This window comes from Orcinus orca, chromosome 18 (assembly GCF_937001465.1).
Source record: "Orcinus orca chromosome 18, mOrcOrc1.1, whole genome shotgun sequence".
NCBI classification, from domain to species: Eukaryota; Metazoa; Chordata; class Mammalia; order Artiodactyla; family Delphinidae; genus Orcinus; species Orcinus orca.
Window position 1 is genome coordinate 62,086,615 of NC_064576.1, and position 21,009 is coordinate 62,107,623.

General features: G+C 45.7%; 1 protein-coding gene across 1 annotated transcript; it reads right to left on the reverse strand.

The window, feature by feature from the left end:
* Positions 1-1,388: 1,388 nt before the first annotated feature.
* Positions 1,389-20,368, reverse strand: C18H13orf42 (chromosome 18 C13orf42 homolog). Its single transcript, XM_033436954.2, has 4 exons — positions 19,964-20,368; positions 4,946-5,093; positions 2,523-2,754; positions 1,389-1,563 (listed from the first exon to the last, which is right to left on the reverse strand). The coding sequence occupies exons 1-4, from the start codon at positions 20,366-20,368 to the stop codon at positions 1,389-1,391; spliced, it is 960 nt and encodes a 319-aa protein (XP_033292845.2).
* Positions 20,369-21,009: the final 641 nt, after the last annotated feature.

The window sequence follows — 21,009 nt, forward strand, 5'->3', positions numbered from 1 at the left end:
AACTATTAAGACATTTCCAATATATTTTCATTCTGAAAATGTGTTGATATAAAATTTCTTGCCCCACTCCATGTTTTCCTCTTTCAGCACTCAAACCTCCAAGTCATCAATTCTCAAAGTATGGACCCCAGACCAGCAGAATCAGCATCACCTGGGAACTTTTTTAAAAATTTATTTAAACAAAAAAAAAAAAGAAAAATTAAGCATGTCACATAATTATTAGGTTTTTTTTTTCTCATAGCAGTTACAAATACTTAGATTCAGAGAGTCAGGTTCACATAAATAAAAGCTTCTTTCTACAAAAAACCTGAACAATAAGAACATCATTCATCGCATGGGCCTCGCAGAAGGGAAGCTTTATTCAGTTCTCAGAGGGATCTTAGCCTAAAGCATCCTGGCTTAATTTCAATTACTGGTGTTTCCTAGTCTGTCTCCTTCCCTTATCGCCATTAATACTCCTGCACCACCCCCCGCAAGGTGACTTCTTTTTTTTACAAGAAAATGCCAGAAGAAATAGGTGAGGATGGACAAAGGGCAGTGTAGTCTCCAAACCAGTTCTCAAACTTGAGGGGTCAAACTATATGCAAACGCGCAAAAAGTACGTGAGAAAAGCAAAGAATATGTTAAATCTGTAATTCAGACGGTTATGGAAATCAGAAATCCTTTCTATTCCAAAAGGTTCTGATTGCCCTCCGAACTGGGGGAAGGGAGGGGCATAGCATTCATACACTGGCTCTATGGGTATCTATTAGGATTCTGGAGGCTGGGGGTGCCCAGGCAGGACACACACCTTCCCCCATCCTACTGCCAGGACACTGGCCTTGTCTTCAGTCTAACCCGGCAGAAGTTTCCAGAACACTGTGAAAAGGGTTAGGGTGAAAAAAAGCTGCTTCCCAAACTGCATTCTGCACAAAAGAAGGCAACTTCAGTGCATGACCGTAACGTTTCTGAGCCCTGTGGGGAGAGGAGCTGCCTCTTTGAAAACTTTGGCCCAGAGATCCATGATGGGCAAATTGGTACAGGGTTTCCTGTACCAAGTGGGACGCTCGCAGCCACCTGGACAGATGCATGGAGAGCCAGGGACAGGCCAGAGGAGGCCGGGAGTGAGCCTGGACCTTCCATTCCTTCTGCTCTTGAAGACCAGCAGGGCTGTAATGACCAGCCGACCCGCCCGTGCTGGGAAAGCCAGGCTCCAGAAGGCCCCTAAGGCGGGCCCTCCAGGAGGCCACGGGTATGTTTGGCACTGGATGGGCACCGGCAGGCAGTGTGCTCCTGGGCCTGACTTTGTGACAATTTCCATTTTTAACTCTACCAGACACCTCCTTCTGCAGTGAAAGCAGACGCCTTCGGGGGAACCCAGCCTGAGCCAGGCTGCAGGGCTGAGGCAGTCAGGGCACTGTTCGTTCCCAGAGTCTCTCCCGAAGCAGCCACTGCCCTCTGGGGTTCTCTGTCTCGTAGCGGTCCTCCCCCGGGGATGCCAGGGGCTCCAGTGCAAAGAGCTCTGCGTCCCAGTCTGTGTCGTCCCCCGAGAAGTTGAAGACGATCTGTCTGGAGCTCACCAGGCTGGAAGGGAGGAATGAGGTAAAGGGTTTAAGTCTGGCTTGGCTGGCCACATGGAGAAGGGACGCTCTGATTTGCCATCCTGACGGAGCCCATCAGAGGCTCCCCTAGTGCTGGGCCTCGTGGAAGACAAAGCAGTATCATCATGGGAGCTGTGGGTGGACCTCAGCTGGACCTCAACGTGGCCTTGGAGGGGGAGGATGGGTGATGAGGGTTGAGTCCTGGTTTTAATATGTCCAGTACATAGTCCATTCTTATGGGAGGAAAATGCCATTTAGAAAAGCCCTGAACCCATCAGAGTTGGATGGCTCTTGTAGAAACAGAGGAAGACAGGTTGACAAGCCAAGACAGGCCCTTCTGTTGTGAGAGGTGAGCTCCCTGCAGCATGGCCTAGGGTGGCCGGATCAGGAGCGCACATACTTCTCTGAAGGAGTAAGTCATGGGGATTTGGGGGTTAGAGGTGGCAACTCGTCTTGGGAGAGAGGTCAAGAGATGGTGGCAGGAGGGCCAGGTGGGGCCCAGTCAGCGAGATGTTCTCCATCCGAGCCTGGCAATGCCTTTCTACAGCAGGGCCATCTAATTGGTTCAGTGTTGCTTCCCTCATGGTGCTATGCCCTCCTCAACCCCAAAGTCTCATTAAAAATCTGCAGCACACAGTGTGTCAGTGGCACTTGGGGGAAAGAGTGAAAGAGGATGGACAGAGCATGAGGGCTAAGTGGGCGGGAAAGGGAGAGGCAGGTCCAGAGCTCAAGGTACAGTTAGGGGTGGGGACAGTGGTGAACCAAGCTAGAATGTGAATATAAGACTTATCAAAAAATGTTTTAAACTAAGACCTCCCTCCCCCCATACACAAAAGAATGATTTTTCCACGTAAGATGGGGGTTCAGGGCACCTGAGAAGCAAGCCAAGAGTCTGGTGCACATGAGAGCATCTTGGTTATGCTACGTGATCTGAGCACTCACTCTTTTTTGCAGGCTTTGGGCTTAAATTTCAACGTGCTGAAGGCCCCTTCCACAGCCTTGGGCAAATAAATGGGGTGCCTTTCGAGTCTCCTCTGAGTGCCGAAGGTCCTGCGCTCTGTGCTCCTCCGGAACTGGCCGGCTGTCGTGTGCCCAGCGACGTCCTCGGAGCACCGGCGGGGCACCCGCAGGATCCAGTTGGAGTGCAGGCTGTGCTCCCGGGAGCTGGTGGCCACTGGAAGAGAGAAGCAGGGCCCCCGGGAAAGGAGGACTCACCATGCGGAGGGGAGCAGAAGGCCACGGAGAGGACAAATCCAGCTAAGAACCCACAATACATACATACGTAAAACGAAATTCTTAGGAAGGCCCGGAGAGCCAAGCAAAGGGGATGATTCAACTCTGCAGTTATCGCCTGGGGAGACAATGCACTAGCGTGTGTCCATTAAAGACAAGCACATAGACCTACGTTTACTGACTTGGAAAATGCCCATGATGTCTTGTAAATTGTTAAGTGAAAAGAGTGGATGAAAAATAGCACAGAGATCTTGTTTTTGTTTAAAAAGAGTAATAAAGTGAGTCTGTTTAAAGCCTTTTTGAAAGGACGTACACCAAACTGTTAACAGTGATTATTAACTCTAGGTGGTAGAATTACAGGTCAAATTCTTTACTTTCTTCTTTATACTTTGGTGTATTGTTTGATTCATTTGATTTACAGTGAACATATGTTACTGTGGCTATCAGAGAAAAAACATGAAGTCATTTCCATTAAAAAATTATAACTGTGAAGATGACACTTGCGTCCTCAGTAGATTTCATTGTCCTACCAGCAATGTCTGGATTTCCCAGGCCCGACTCTGAAAGAGAGGGCTGTTCCTTGTCAGGGGCTGCAGTGGGAGAGGGGGGCAGACCAGTTACCCTGCAGGGTACAGTGAGCCTGGGGAGTGGGAATCCCCTTCCGTGAAACTCCACAGAACCCAGTGAGAACCGAAATCTCACAGATACGTGTCGATCAGGGCTAGAAAAACAACAAACACACCACAAGGATGTAATCTTTGAGCATTAAATAAAATATTTAATATTTAGTATTAAAAATTATTTAGTATTGGTACCAAAAGCTGTTGCCTTAATAACCAGGGGCCAGTAACCGCTAAATTAAATCATCATTAATACACCATGAGGGGCAAGTCGACGATGAAAGAAACTGACAGCTGAGTAATGGAATTTTTTTTTTTTTTTTTTTTTTTTTTTTTTTTGAGTAATGGAATTTAAAAGTGGGCTCAACTCATGAACATGGTTGTTATTTGCTCTCCATCAGGAGACAGCCAGTGATACACCTTGGCAAGGAGAAAAGCACCACCCTCGGCCTTCACCTCACTCCCTCCCCAACAATCCAGACTGGGCTTGAGCAAGCACCCCAGCCCTCTCCTGTCTACACATCCTCGCAGAGTGGTGGCCCATGAGGGCCACAGGGGGAGTGCTGGGGGGAGGGGTGGAGAGGGGTGACAAAGTAGGTGAAGGGTCAGAGTCGGGTCCAGCAGACAGGGCTGCCCAGAGCCAAGTTAGCTCAGGTAGGGTCACAAGCCCAATTTTTAAATATGATTTGTCTATTCCCTTTTCTTCCTCTTTTCTCAATTCTGGTAAAAGACACATAACATAGAATTTACCCTGTTGCCATCTTGTAGTGTACAGTTCAGTAGTGTGGAGTATATTCACATCATTACGTGACAGATCTCCAGAACTTTTTCATCTTGCAGAACTGAAACTCTAAACAGACTTGTGGTTGCCAAGCGGGATGGAGTGGGGGAGGGATGGATTAGGAGTTTGGGGGTAGCAGATGAAAACTACTACATATAGAATGGATAAACAAGGTCCTACTGTATAGCACACGGAACTATATTCAATAACGTGAGATAAAACAAATAGAAAAGAATATAAAAAGAATGTATACATATGTATAACTGAATCACTTTGATGTACAGCAGAAATTAATACAACATTGTAAATCAACTATATTTCAGTAAAAAATTAAATTAGTTAAATTACATTAAATTTAAAAATCACAACAGCTGTTTTAAAAAAAAAAAACAATTGTAACTCTATACCCATTTAACAACCCTCCAACTCATCCCTTTCTATAATTGTTGCCCTATTGCTTTCCCTTCTGGAGCCTTACAAAATTCCACCCCATCTCTGCTGTGGAAAATGGACCACAGGGAAGGAGTTTTTGTCCAAATACAGCCCGAGGATTTAAGGGGTAGCCTGGAGTGGCAGCAGCGGCAGCAGCGATGACGAAAGCCAGGGCCCCAAGCAGTAGACCAGTCTCAGGGCCAGGCTTTGGCTTGCAGATGTGAGTTTCCGTTTAATCAAAGAAAGTCCACTCCAGAGACCCCACTCCACCCACCTCCTGCCACCGGGATGGCACTCACCATCGAAGTCCACGTCTTCGTTCTGCGGGTCAAACTCAGCAGCCCGCGGCCGCTTCTCCGTATCCAGCTCTGCCATGATGGAGTCAAAGAAGGCGATGGCCTCCGCCACATCCGCGCTGAACTGCGAGTGCTTCTTGGGCGTTGCTTTCTGCTAGAGATGAAGGGCAGAGAGGAGAAAGCAGAGCTGCCTGAGCCAGCCTTGGGGCGCCCACACACAAGTGACATGGAAAAGGACCACATGTTACTGAAACTAAACCAATGTGAAGTTACGAATTTGCAGGTAAATTTGAATACGTGCCCTTGAAAGGAAGGTAGATACTCCAGATCCACACTTGCTGTAGGTCAATGGATTTCGGATTATCTCCAGGAGGGGGAGTGAAAAGGTGGGTAGATCTGCCTCTGTCTTGGTCAGGGACTGTTATTGACCATTAGGCAAAATAATTTGTCTTTCTTCGGCCTGTTTGTTGCCTGCTGATAAACCCAATTAGGAGATTGTACAGTTCCTTAGGTAGGCGATGATATGCTCACAGCAGGAAAGAGGGGACGAGATATGTTGAAAATAAAATACTCCAGAAGAGTTTTCAGTACCTAAAGTGGCCAAATTTCGGTTCAATCATGGAATAAGTTGAAGACAAATTGGTGTGATTGTTTGAACAGTGTAAGGAATAATATTGGGTTGGCCAAAAAGTTTGTTCAGGTTTTTCCGTAACATCTTTAAAGTAGTTTTAAAAAAATCTACAGAAAGCCTAACCAGGTTCCAGGTTCTGTCCTGACTCATTCTTCATGATGTTAGCATCACCATCACCATCATCACCATCATCATCATTCTCTTCACAACAGCCCACAGTCAGTCACAAGCGACCGGCATCACAGAAGTTCAAGCACCATGGTGGACTTCAATGGAGAACTCATGATGTAGGCACAGAATCAGCATGTGAACTAAAAAAAGCTCCCTGAAGAATTTAGGAAATAGAACTCAGGGAGGAAAAGGAAAGACAATATGTGTTAACCTGGGCTATTTGGACCAAATGTAGAGTTCCTTTATTTTTTGTGTGCACTTTGAAAGTGGGATGGTATTAAAAATGAAAGTGATTTAATTACAGATTTGCATGTTAGGAAACTAAAGGATGACATCTTTATATATGCATAAGATTTTGGTAAAATGTATGCATTTTGTACCACTAGGAAACATTTGTACCACTAGGAAGCCATGCAGCTTGCAGGATCTCAGTTCCCCGGACCAGGGAGCAAACCCGTGCCCCCAGCAGTGGAAGCACAGAGTCCTAACCACTGGACCACCAGGGAATTCCCAAGAAACTTTTTTTTTTTTTTTTTTTGCGGTACGTGGGCCTCTCACTGTTGTGGCCTCTCCCGTTGCGGAGCACAGGCTCCGGATGCGCAGGCCCAGCGGCCATGGCTCACGGGCCCAGCCGCTCCGCGGCATGTGGGATCTTCCCGGACCGGGGCACGAACCCATGTCCCCTGCATCGGCAGGCGGACTCTCAACCACTGCGCCACCAGGGAAGCCCCAGGAAACATTTTTAAATAGAGGATTTTTTCCTTTTATATTTGTAAGGAGCATTCTTGGAGAAAAAATTTGGAGAACCACAACATACACTGAAACTTTTCTGTTAAAAGTGGAAAACTATTCACATGTAGTTATCTCACCCCCTTCAAAGAGCCCATTAAAATGAAAGTGGGTGGGGGGAACGTTGAAACCCAGTGTCAAAGAGAACAAGAGAGAGGTCATCAGTGAGAGAGAGGTTTCCAAGAGCTCCTGCCAAATGGAAAGCAGTTGAAGCAGGGGAATTGATGTAACAGAGCAGAGGGACCGCCCTCCCAGAGAACTATGGGTGGATGAAGCAGCTCAGAAGGGAGACAGTCTGACCCTTGGAACCAGAAATGCTCCAGACTTGGCAACACCAGGCACACCAAGGGTTGGAATGAAAAACTGAGGGGCTGGTTGAAAGTCTGTATGAGCACAGAAGGCTGGGCCACCAGCATCCTTCCTGCAGGCAGATAACAGGAAGACTCATATCTGGAGTCAGGTCCATACACTTTTATCCTTCCTGTGTTTTCTCTTGCTGTCCCTCTGCCTTGAATGCCTTATCTGGCCAAGTCCTATCCAACCATCAAGATGTGGCTGAGACAGCTCTTTCTCCAGGAAGACCACCCTCTCCTGGGCTGTTTTCCTCCTCCAGGCTCCAAGGTCCTCAGTACCTAATCTAATTCTACGATAACACATATTATTTTAGAGAATTTTTTGTGAGGTGGCAGAGAGAGAAACAAAGAATCGAGAAAACCACATGATCTGGACTGAACCCCAAAGGAAGGTTGAATATTGTTGAATAGAAATGCAAGGTCTGTAGGTTTTCCCATCTCAAAATCCATCTCCACATGGAAGGGACATCACTACGTCCCTAGTAGCAACTGCCATCAGTGTCTGGCTGAACGCAAGAGTCTCCGCCTTGCTCAGGGGCACCATATTCTTTTCCATCTGGGTCACCCTACAATGTCATCTAAGCTGTTCATTCCTCAGTGTCCCCAGGAAGTAGACGTTGGTCAGAAGCTCAGAGCAGCCTGGATCAATTGCTTTCATTTATTAAAAGGCTTAAAAGAGAGTCAACTTTGGTGTCTTAACTATTAAAGGCTAAGAAAACAGCAATGAGCACACTGCCAGTAGTTAGGTTAACACAAGCCCTTGACTGTGGCCTCTTGTGAATATCTCCAATCTCCTCAAGAATTATCCTCCAAGGATAATATTTACAAAATAAAAAAATAAATTACCAGCATATACATCACCACCTCAGCCACTGTACTCTCTGTCCATCAAAACTAATGCACAGGGGCTTCCCTGGTGGCGTAGTGGTTGGGAGTCTGCCTGCCAATGCAGGGGACACGGGTTCGAGCCCTGGTCTGGGAAGATCCCACATGCCGCGGAGCGGCTGGGCCCGTGAGCCACAACTACTGAGCCTGCGCGTCCGGAGCCTGTGCTCCACAGCAAGAGAGGCCACAATAGTGAGAGGCCCGCGGACTGTGATGAAGAGTGGCCCCCACTGGCCACAACTAGAGAAAGCCCTCGCACAGAAACGAAGACCCAACACAGCCATAAATAGATAAATAAATAAATAAAAGTGATTTTTAAAAAAAAACTAACGGACAAAGACCCTTTCAGCTGCACATTTCATTGGTTATTCCAAATATTCAAACATGTTTCTTGTTTGTAAAATTTCAAGCTTGGGGACTCAACACTCCCACACAGCTCACCCTCTCTGCTGTGCTTAGCAGTGATTGCCTTTCCTGAGCACAGCCAGACACTGACAGATAAGCTCCTTGGCCAGCACTTAAGAGCCTGCTCTTTGGGGCCTCACATCCGGGGCTCTGCTGGACCATTCAGTACATTATCACCGTTATAAAGCTTGTTTCTGTTAAAAGAGCTTTTGGATCCTGGTGTGGCTGGAGAGTGAGACATTGGTGACGTTATTTGTGGCTGACCCCTATGTACCTGTGTGACCAAGTCTCATCCCCAAAGAGAGCTCTCCCCAACTTGCCTCAATTACCATCATCAGTTTCGCCCAAGCCCTTCATGGAATGAGGGAGGAACATAAATAAATGAAAATGAATAAACAATCGCTTTCCTTCCTTCCTTAGCTCTGCCTTCCTTCCCTGCAAATGAAAGCACCACCCCTTGAAGGAGTCTGAGGACCCAGTTGGGGGCGATGATGGTTATGAATGGTTATGACTCCCCCCTCATCTCTGTCCGGGCAGTTCTCACAGTGGAGCCCAGTCCCAGCTGGAGGTTGGACCCTCAGTGGATGCTCTTAAAGAATCTCTACACTGGCCCTTTCCCAGATCAATTAATTTAGATAACCAGGTGATTCTAGTGCAGAGCAATTGAGACCCTCTGCTCTCTGAGGATCCAGGCACAGGGAAGGCAGCAAGAGGGGCTGTGCTCCCGCCTCGGGGTCTGGTTTACGATGAAAACCTTAAATACCAGTCTCATGCCCTGAATTTGCAAGAGCAGACAGGAGTGTCTCCATGAAGACAAGGACACAAGGGACAGGACCCAAGGGGATAGGACACAGCTCAATGAAGGAAGAGGACAAAGTTCCTGGATTACAGCGCCCGGACCTTATGTCCCTGTGTTTTTCCCATTGCTCAGCACATAGAGACCAGGTAAAGGGGCCCCACCCCCCCGCCCCATCCCCTTACTAGCTACAGGTATGAGGGCATCCCACTCATAGGCATGCACCTACCTTTCCCACCCAGTCCCCAAACGTGACCTAAATCACCTCCTGGCTTGGGGGGGAGGGCAGTTTCCTCTGCTTGTATTCATGCAGTTTTGTTTGCAATCTGGGTGTAATGTTTGGTATTCATCTCTGCTAGTCTTCATTTTGACTGGACATCAAGTTGTTTGTTTCTCTCTCCATCATTTCTTTTTGAAAACACAAGCAAATGTGTATTAACCCACTCTTTAAAAAAACAAAAGGTAGCATACAATATCCCCCTGTGAATTGCTTTCTTCACTTGGTGTATGCTAAGAATAACTTCACAGCAGTAGAGATTCTCCTCTTCCCTTTGAATAGCTGCACAGTTCTCCACTACACAGACACACTGTAGGAATGAACTACGGTCCCCTATTGTTAGAGCTTCGGGTTGTTTGAAATCTTTTGCTGTTACAATTAGTGCTTACACATACATCATTTTGCACTTTGCCAATAATACCCTAGTATAGGCTTCTAACTGTAAATATTCAGCTCGTTTTACAGACAGAACGGTAATCATCAAGTGATCTGGCAGGTCACTTAAGTAAGATTTGGTTAACAAATTTATTGTACTTTATAAAGTATACTTTTTTTTTTTTTTTGCGGTACGCGGGCCTCTCACTGTTGTGGCCTCTTCCATTGCGGAGCACAGGCTCCGGACGCGCAAGCTCAGCGGCCATGGCTCACGGGCCCAGCCGCTCCGCGGCATGTGGGATCTTCCCCGACCGGAGCACGAACCCCTGTCCCCTGCATCGGCAGGCGGACTCTCAACCACTCCGCCACCAGGGAAGCCCTAAAGTATACTTTTAAATGTCTCCAAACGAATTTTGTGATGATTTATCTGAGTACCAATGAAACTGTGGGTAATCATCAGTTAAATCCATTTCACCTGTAACCTGTCTTCCCGCATCAAGGTTGTTTTAATTGTTGCTACAAGACTTGCCTGTCCTCCAAGAAGCATGGAGCCTAAACAAGGTGTTTGCCTGAGTTGTTTTCCAGAAACTTGGCATCACCTGTGTCTAGTTGGAGCTGAGCCAGTTAAGGCTGGAAAGGACTACCAACCCTCCAACCGGGCATGCGCGAGTCTGCTCGGTGACATTTTGACATCAGAGGGCTGAGAACTCCACCCTCAGAGTGTGCTAGGTGCCTCCGTTTTTGGACGTGCAGAGGCCTGTAGGCTAGTTACACCTGCACAGAACAACAATTACCCCAACTTTTCCTTAGTTCCCCACACCCCAGACCGCCCGGCTTCTTTAGCCCCTTGCCTTCCAGGAGGTGGATTTGAATTTGTTCTCCTGCCTCCTCGTTTGGCTGCCTTGTGAATAAACCCTCTCTTTGCTGCAAATCTCGGCATCTCGGCGTTCGGGCTTGCTGTGAATCAGGCAAACAAGCCTGGTTTGGTACCACCAAGGCTAATCTACAAGTCCAGGCTCCCTGGGCCTTTTCAAGTCCTAGTTTAAACTCAGGCTGATTCCGGCTTTTCCTGCCTTTCCCGCAGCTTCCATGGGCCTTTCTGGCCTCTACTACGACCTTCTCTTGGTCTCCAGCCAAGACAACTAGCACAAGAGCTGCACGACTGAGGCTCAGGGTTCCGGGCTCAGGCTAACATCACAGAAAATCTACTTTACAAAGCAGGGGTTGCACAAAGTGGGACGTCAGTCATCAACACCCCTGGGTGAGACCCAAATAGTTCTCCCTCTCTGAACTCTTGACTTTTTCCTAGCCCAGAGCTGAACTACTTTGGAAAGGCTGGCTTCCTGTGGCACCTGCTCAGACCTGGGTTTCGCAGGGCTCATGTTCCTTCGCCAGCAGCCCTTCCGCGGCCCCAGGGGAAGGCGCTTTCTCTGAAAGCCATCTGTACTGCATTGCCGACTCCCCTTTAACCTTCAGTGGCCTTAAGGTTATCATTTTCCAAGCCTCCCCGTCCCACCCCCTCACAACAGGCCTGGGTCTTGGATTACTTTCCCCGGATGGAACACTTGCATCTTTCCAAACCAAACTCCACCGTATTTCTCATTTTAATTTTTGAGTCCCCCCAGGCAGTTTATTTTTCTGCCTTTCGTATCACCTCCCATCCTGCCTGGTTTCACCTGCCCTTGGGGTACTTGGGCTTCTCCAATCTGTTTACTTTCTTCTGGGATCTGTCATTATTTGTCTGCAAGAGATCTGGATGCTACAAAATGAACTTCCAGTTATAAACAGAAGTATTTTGTCAGAGGTTAGGGTAGGGGGACATTCTAAACCCAGCCAACATCAAGAGGACCATCTAGCCTCCTTCCCTCCTCCTGGCCTCACTCCCCGCCACCTCTTCGGAGGGCCAACTCACATGGTACCTCCTTTCCGAAGCTTTCACTCATTGCAGCAGACAGACCCACACACATCTTTTCTAGGCTCATATTCTGCCTTGTGTGGACAGCAACGTTGTACTGTACCCTCAGAGCCCCACACTAGACCCGTGATCCTTAACCTCGTCTATGAAATAGCTTTGGCAAATAGCACTCACAGATAAGACTGTCTTTGGATAGACGCTCACTGCCAGCCACTACCTACGTGAGACAAGTTGTCGGATATACCCAACTTCCAACATTCTTGTTGTAATTCTACCTGTTTCTCTTCCAACACACCAGTGTGGTTCAGGCAGTGATGCTGAGAGTTGCAGCTTCAGATTATGGGCTGCATCAGGGCAGGCAGACTGTCTTTCCATCTATGAATGTGGAACACCTATTTCAATGCCTGACATGGAGTGATTTGTTGAATGAATGAATGTATGCTATATACATGCCATTATCATATGTTTATATCTCCAACCAGTTTGCATGTTGCTAATGTATACTTTTGGATTTAACTTAGCAAATTTTGAGAACTCTGTACTCCTTATTTTTATGGAGTCTTATAATACTGTTTTGAGCTAATCGTACCTGGAAATCAAAATGTCAGTTCATTGTGATGAAATTTCCAGGATCAAATGTGGGACTGGTCTGGATTGGAGAGATCATTTTCCCTTGGATCATTCAGCTGGGTGAAATGAAATGCAAAACAGCTCAAATTATCCACAAGCAATTTAATGTCCTCAAAAGAAGCTTTTCAGGATAAACCTTAAAAGCTCTAATACATCCTCTTTCCTTCTGCCATCCTTGAAATGGCTATTCAAGATCAAGTCCAAAGCAATACTTATCTTATCCTTTTTTTTTGGCTGTGCCAGGTCTTAGTTGCGGCACGTGGGATCTTCTTTGTGGCATGTGGACTTCTTAGTTGCGGCATGCATGTGGGATCTAGTTCCCTGATCAGGGATTGAACCTGGGCCCCCTGCATTGGGAGTGCAGAGTCTTAGCCGCTGGACCACCAGGTAAGTCCCATCTTATCCCTTTTATATTACCTCACCTAAGGAAATGTGTACCCATCACTGAATAGGGGTTTGTGATAAAAGAATAGGAGCTTAAGAAATGAGAACTGTAAATCTGAGATGCAAATAACTTGGGAAAAGGTATAATCGCTGAAATTTAAATACATATGTACACATACCCACATCCAGATTTTCAATAGATATGCTAACGGTAGACTTGTCAGAGCTGAAGGAAAAAAATAGTGATATAGACAACAGAGCTGAGAAAATCAGCCCAAAGAGATAAAAAGAAAGGACGAGGTTTGTCACACGCTGTAGTATAACTAAACTTGGGAATTACCTCTCATAGCTAAACATTACAATCATTTTGGAATCGTAGCTGCGCGTCTTTTGTCTTTGGTATTAGAGGTTTCAGACTCACAGTCTGAGGCTTAGTCTTTTTTCTCCCGCTTTATAATCTGAAGGCCATTGTTTCCTTTGCTGGGACCTGGTAACTCCTCCCCTTAAATATCACCTAAATGACCATTTCACTTTAGTTCAACACTAAGTGAAGGTTTTTTGCTCACACTTATCAAACTGTTCGAAGCCTAACTAACAGAACTGAATTAATATGCTTGAAACATAGTATAAAAATCTTCACGCCCGATACGTGAAACATCACAATCCAACGAGAGAAGGGGTGGATTTGTCCATAAATGGTGTTGAAACTTTGCTATTTGGGAAAATTTCAAGTTGGATTCTCACATCCCACTACATGTAAAAATAAATTGCTGAATAGATAAGAGGGTTGGGTTTTTTTTAAATGGAACTATAAAAAAAGGAGAAAAATGGCAAATATGAAACTGACCTTGAGCCATAGAAGGACTTTCTAAGCACGAAGCAAAGAAGTATCAAAGACAACAATCGACATATTTGACTACATAAAAATCAATAGTATTTGTAATGATAAAATTGTACTCTTAAGTAAAATTAAAAGATACATAACTTTGAGAAAATATTTTTAAGACATGTGGCAGACAATGTACTCACATCCTTAATATGAGTCCAGATAAATAAAAATATTTAGTAGAGCCAAAAAATGTATAAAGACATGAATGGGCAATCCATTAAACAAGAAGTACGCATTGGTTTGATAAAATAAAAGGGTCATTCTTTGCTTAAGCAATAATCCAAAAAAAAGTACATAAAACAATGCAGTTAATCTATTATTATCAGTAAACTTTAAAAATTAATGACACTACTTGGTGCTGATAAAATGCAATAAGAAGGGCTTTCTAACTCACTGTTGATAAAAGTGTAAACTATAAAATATTTCTGGAAAACAATATGTAGAAGAATCTTTAAAAATGAATGGCCTTTCACCTTTGGCCCACTAATCACACTTTTAGGAATCACTGCTAAAAAATGCCTTATAGACAGAGTAAGATGAATTTATTTATAATGTTTAACAATTGTTTAAAGAATGTGAGTTGTTAAATTTTTTGCCATTAATACGTTCAGTTTTCAAAAACTAGTTAATGAGACAGAAAAGAACCCACAATATAAATTATAAAAAAGCATATGGTATGAGCCAAATTTAGTAAATGTATACGTATACACACTTTAGGGTTGCCACATTTAGCAAATAAAAATATAGAATGGCAGTTAACTTTCAGTTTTATATAAACAGTGAATAAATTTTTAGTATAAATAGATACCAAATATTATATGGACATAATTATACTACAAAAATCCATCGTTTATCTGAAATCCAAATTTAAATAGGCATCCTTTATTTTACCTGGCAGCCCTAATATACATATCTGCAACTATACAAGAAATAAATGATTGAAAGAAAATATACTTAAATATTTTATAGTGATTGTCTCTGGATGACAGGAGATAGGATTCTAGATCATTTTTATTTTCTTCCTTACACTTTTCTGTGTTTTATAAATTTCATTTAATGAGCAAATATAACTTAATAATCGGAAACAAATGTTTACCTAAAAGAGTGTCTTTTTGATGGTAAACTCTGATCCATTACATGTGGGATGTTTTAATTATTAGGATCATTCCATATGAATATCCCCAAACTATATTCTACTCCATAAAAAACAAGATAATTTTCCACTCACTGAAAACCACAGACCTATTACTTTTCCAGGTCTTCCATCAAATTTTGTAAAGTTCCATTCTTAAATTACAATTGGAGCTTCTCGGGTTATTAGTTTATTGAGCATCTACTATATGCCTGGAGCTGCACTAGAGGTTGGAGATAAAAAGAGAAATAAGACATGGTGGCCCCACTCAATGAGCTCACGGCCAGTAGCAGACACAGCAAATGAACAGACAATTACGGTGCTGTGGGCTGACTGCTGGGTGCTGGGTGCTGAGTGCTGAGATAAGGGTCAGACCCAGAGAGGGGGGAACATCCACTGCATTAGATTGTGGACATGAGAAATGGCTTCCTGGGGCAGTGCTTTCTCTGCTCTCTTAAAAGACAAGAAGTTAGCCAGGTGGGCGGGGTGTGGTAGAGAGGAAAAACGGAAGCCGAAGTACTGTACTGTTTCTAGACTGAGCAAACGGCACATGTCTGGGAGGTAGATTAGGGAATATAATTACCTGTCGTGTGGTCTGACTGAGAGGGGCTGCAGGAACCGGATGCTCTGTTATCAATGATTATTTTACTGTCTGCCATCTTCTGGAGAGCGCTGCCAGGCATAATAGAATAGTCTTTGCGGCTCATATTGAATGTTCACTGCCCTTCAACTCTGCCAACCAGATACAGGCCAAGTGATCGAGACCTCCAGTAACTGATGCTCACAGGAAACCTGCACTTTAATATCACTGTGTTTGCAGAGTCCCCCCCAACAGATCTGAAAAATAAATCCCGGTGGCATGGAACAGACTCAGAACCTTCTTCCCATTGCATATGCAATTTATATATGGATGATTTGGAATGTTTTTAGATGAATTGGTTTCAGATCTTTCTACCGCAGAGGAGAAAAAAAAATCTACTTGCTGTTGACTTGGTCTTATTTCATGAACCAGGATTGAATGGCCAATGATAGAAAATTGATCCTGAAAGTTAACTATTATCAGAACAAAACTACTTGAAACAAAATCAATCACTGTTGGCAGGCATTCTCCGTAATTCCACTGGTTCTGTTTAAATCATTCTTGTAGTAGGTGAATTTCTTTAGTTGGAGCAGGGTGGGAGGGGTGTTGGTGCTGGGAGGGGTGTGCATTTTGCAGCTGGTTCATCCAGGCAGACATATCGGGGATCGAAGCTGCTCAGAACTATATGATTCACAGGTGAATTAATGAAATTTCTTCTGGCTGTGGTGGGTGACCAGGAACCCTGGCTTTGGAAAATGTCAGCCCAAATCTTCTGGGGAGAGTTCCTTGGGGCACTGCAGCCAACCCAAAACTGCCTTTCTGGCAGCACAGACACTGTGATCCACCCAGGTCCACTTAGGTGGCCCAGTTCTCACAGAGGGATGCTGGCTGTTTACCTGTTCATCTGGCTTTAAAACCATGGGGAGCTATTCTCAGTGAGGACCCCAAATGCTAATGAGCACTCCGGGCAAAGTCAGAGCATAATCTCAAGCTTTTCCTCCTCATGTCCCATCAAAACCCAAGCTCATGGACCGTAAAAAGGAAGGAAGTTCTGACACAGGCTACAACATGGATGAACCTTGAAAACATTATGCTAAGAGAAAGAAGCCAGTCACAGTATGACAGATACTGTATGATTCCAATTATATGAGGTCCCTAGAATAGGCAAATTCATAGAGACAGAAAGTGGAATACAGGTTTCCAGAAGTTGGGAGAAGGGGAAATGGGGAGCCACTGCTTTCTGTCTAGGATGATGAAAAAGTTCTGGGAATGGATGTAGTGGGCTACACAACACTGTCCTTAATGTCAGTGAATTGTACACTGACATTACCGTTGAAAAAATGGTTCAAACGGTAAATTTTAAATTTTTTATGAATATTTTACTTAAAGAAGATATTATATTTTAAGAAATAAAAGATCATTGTCAAAGCTTTTATAAAAACACTCTCCTGATTCCTAAATGAAGTGTTTTTAGAGCCTCCATGACCTCTTAAGGAATTCATTTTCTAGTGTTCTACTAATATACTTTCAAAAAGTGTTCTAAAAATATATTAATTACGGCTTAATAGACTTTTGGATGAATTGTTATGGGTTTATATAAATGATCATTTGGAAAAGCTCAGAGAAAGCTCTGATGTAAAGAACTCTGATTATTGTCTGGCACTTAACCATTTGAAAGGTGTCCAGCGTTACACATTTTTCTTTAAAAGAAATTTATATAGGGCTTCCCTGGTGGCGCAGTGGTTGGGAATCCACCTGCCAATGCAAGGGACACAGGTTGGAGCCCTGGTCCGGGAAGATCCCACATGCCACAGAGCAACCAAGCCCGTGTGCCACAACTACTGATCCTGTGCTCTAGAGCCCGCGAGCCACAACTAGTGAGCCCGTGTGCCACAACTACTGAAGCCCACGCACCTAGAGCCCGTGCTCCGCAACAAGAGAAACCACCACAATGAGAAGCTCGTGCACCGCAACAAAGAGTAGCCCCCGCTCGCTGCAACTTTAAAAAAACAAATAAAGTCACTTTCTGAGTACTGAGTGTTAGGACTTAAATATAGGATTTGGGGGAGACAAGATGCAGCACATAACAGGGGGTCAAGGGAAAAGAACAGAGTCTGCCCTAAATCTGAACATCAGCAAGTATTTTCTACCAATGCAGGAAGGTGATGACATTCCTGAAGGAAGGGCCTTTCCGGATCCCCTGCCCCTGCCATGCACAGAGAGCCAGGAAGGCCACCTTGCTAGCCACGGAGACCGCACCCACCATTTCTCAGGCATGCCCAGCAGACAGCTCTTTCTTTGGGAGCAGTAGGGAAGGAGAGCTGCTTGTCTCCAGGCTCCTATACACCTCCTGCACCATACATTTCAGAGCAGTGAACACTGGACTCCCTCGTATGTGCCAGGTCCTGTCACAGGCCAGATCTTGCTTCCTCCTCACGAGGTATATTCTTATTTCCGTTTGTATGCTCCAGAAATAGAGGCCCAGAGAGAGAAACTTAACCTGACAAAGGCACACAGCTGCTAAATACAGACCTAAAATTCAGGCCTTGATCTGACTAACTCCAAAGCCATTTTAAAACTCTTTCCTGACTTATTTCACTAAGCATAATATTCTCTAGGCCCATCCACATTGTTGCAAATGGCAGTATTTCATTCTTTTTTATGGCTGAGTAATATTCCATTATATATATATATCTCACATCTTCTTTATCCACTCATCTGTTGATGGACACTTAGGTTGCTTCCATGTCTTGGCTATTGTAAATAATGCTGCTATGAACAGTGGTGTGTGTGTATCTTTTCAAATTAGTGTTTTCGGGTTTTTCAGATATATGCCCAGGAGTCGGCTTGTTGGATCATATGGTAGTTCTATTTTTAGTTTTTTTAGGAACCTCCATACTGTTTTCCACAGTGGCTGCACCAACCTACGTTCCTACCAATGGTGCAGGAGGGGTCCCTTTTCTCCTAGAGAATACCACACTTAGTGAAATAAATCAGACAAAGAAAGACAAATACTATATGCTGTCACTTATATGTGGAATCTAAAAAATAATACAAATGAATGTATATGCTAAACAGAAACATACTCACAGATACAGAAAACAAATTTATGGTTACCAAAGGGGAGAGGGAGGAGGGGAGGGACAGACTACTATACATAAAATGGATAAGCACCAAGGATTTACTGTGTAGCACAGGGAATTATACCTATTATCTCGTGATAACCTATAATGGGATATAATCTGCAAAAATACCGAATCACTATAGTGTATACCTGAAACAAACACAATATTGTAAATCAACTATACTTCAAATGAGAGCAAACAAACATAAAACCTCTCTCCTGGTTACACCATGGTAAGAGACATCTCCTGAGGAAATCCCTACGCTGCATCATGCCTGGGGCCTCTTCACAGCCATCCCTACAGGGCCAGGACTGGTGTTCTACCTCTAACGCCTCCCTCCGTCTTCAGATGCTGAACTAGGAATGGAGCTGGGAGGAAGAGTGCTAGGTTCTACCAAGAAAGGACTCCATTCTGCAGGAAAATGTAGTGCCTGGTGGGAATCTAACCAGAACTAAGAACCCCAGGATGCTCAAGCTGGAGGTCCAGAAATCACGGCAACCCCCTCTGTCATCGGAGGTGGCCCCAAAGCGGGGGGGCTGGCCCACAAATCCACAGCTGGTTGGCCACAGGGGCAGTACTGGAACCTAAGAGTAAGACACTTTGTATGGGCCCCAACCCTGCCCTACTTCTGGAGTTCAAATGGTTATTTAAACTGCTCCCGCCTGGGATAAAATGCAGACAGTTGAAACCAGTTGGGTGAGGCCAAGCCCTAGAGATCTGATAACAGGCCAGTAGGTCACTCAGTGTAAATGGGACTTGCAGGCGTGCAGGACCCCGGGGGGGGGGGGGGGGGTGCGGGGCATTGCTGGGCCACACAGCCCTGCTCTGAACACCTTGGAGCCCAGCCATCAGGAGAACAATTGGTGGCAATTTCAAAATAGCTTCAAACTTCATTTTTTTTTTAATTGAGGAAACAAAGGAATAAGTAATAGTGAGTTGGGGATCTTAGCAAAATCAGAAGAGCCTCAGCTTGGTCTTCTGCGATACAGAGGGACTTTCTCCCCCCTTCCCTTCTGGCATTTTTCATTATTGGAATTATCTCAAGAAAAGGTAATGTGTACAAACACTGTAACAAGTACGAGATAAAGGCAAGTTCTTTCTTTCACTCATTTCCTGCTTGGTCTGCCTGGGCTGGAAGCCTCCAGTGCCCAGCAAAGTTGTCATTCAATCTCCTTCGACTCACAGACTCTCTCTGAGGCTGTGCCCGAGTCCCCCCAATACTCGGGCTCACGGAACAGACAGAGCAAATCCTCCAAATGTTCACTTTTCACTGGGATTTTTAGATGTGACTGTAATCATAAAAATAACGAAAACTTGTTGGGAAGTCATGTGCTGTCACTCAAATGTCATACAAGCATTCTCTCACCCGGGAAGTGGGCAGGAAGTGACAGATGTGCCCTGCAAACCGTCTGTCTGACACCAAGCCCGAGTCCTCCCCACAGGCTGCTATGTGGATGTCGGAAGCTGCTCCTTCCCGTGGTCTCCGCGTGAACACTCAGCATGGGACCAGCCATCCTTCCCAGGCTGGCGAGATGGCAATGGAGAGTGTCTGAGGTGGACGGAGCTGCCAGCCAGAAGGCGCAGATGAATTAAGCTGCGCGTGTAAGATCCAGGGCTGCAACCCGCGTCAGGGGCTCTCGGAAAAGCGCTCGCGTCAACTGTACTTCTCGGCGGCGGCACTTACCTTTATTGCTTTGGAGGCGGACTTCTTTCCTCCCCTGGAGGATTTCGAGGAGGTGGAGGAGATGACCGGGGCGCGGCTGGGCTTCAGGTCACTGAGGCTGCTCAGGTACTTTTTGCGCAATGCCAGCAGCTCCTGTAAGTACTGAAGGCAGTCCTGGGTGCGCGAGTACATCCACGCCCGGTCCCCCTCCTGCTGCAGGTAGTACAGGCTGGTGTCCATACTGCTGGCGCTTTTGTATTTCTTTAAGGACTCGCTGAACTTCTCCCCGTGGTCCCCGACCACGTACATGGAGCTGCTGCGGATCAGCCTCACCGCGGGGCTGGCGCAGTCGTAGTAAGGGCTCTCCGCCACCTCCGCCTTCCTCTGCGGGCCGGAGTGAAAGATGGAGTGGAGCTTTCTGAGCATGGTGCTCGATTTCTCTCTGTGGGTGCCTTCCAGCTGCCTGCGCAGCGCCACTTGATCTAGCTGGGGGCCCAGGAGCCAACGTGCAGGCCTCCTGCCATCTGTCTTCCCGGAGGCCTCTGATTCTTGGAATCCCAGCGAGTGTGGGCTTGGTCAGGCGGGCGACCCGGGCATCTCTCATCGGGGGGACCTTACATCCAATAACCAAAATGCCATAAACCACCTGAGGACGCGAGGGAGCGCGCTGTGAGCTTAAAAGCAAGCTCCCTGGCTGGCTTTACGCGCCATTTGGTGCGCATACCTTCCACGCTCTTCCATCGAAGGCCCCAGCTGGATGCAGAACACGTGACATTGCGTTTCCTGCTGAGCTATTTTCTCTCTTTTTCCTTTTTCATTTCTGGATGTGGTCTCCCTCGATTTGACTTGACCGTGGTGTGGATTCTTACGTTTCCACCTCGGCTGATCTGGCCCTGGTCCTGATTCCCTGTCTCCAAAATGAAATCCTGCTTTTCAAAGACAGCACTAAACCGAAGACAGCGTGTTGCTTGAGGTAAAATCCAGTCCCTGGAGATGGACCCGGATGGACACAGCCAGGGCCTTTGGCAGGAGGCTCTCAGATCCCCGATAAAGTGAGCTCAGAGCAG

Coding starts and splice junctions, on each gene's coding strand:
- C18H13orf42 (XM_033436954.2), bottom strand. CDS start 20,368: ATGCTCAGAAAGCTCCACTCCATCTTTCACTCCGGCCCGCAGAGGAAG. Junction 2,755..4,945: donor CGAAGACGTGGACTTCGATG/GTGAGTGCCATC, acceptor TCTCTCTTCCAG/TGGCCACCAGCTCCCGGGAG. Junction 1,564..2,522: donor CCCAAAGCCTGCAAAAAAGA/GTGAGTGCTCAG, acceptor CCTCCCTTCCAG/CCTGGTGAGCTCCAGACAGA.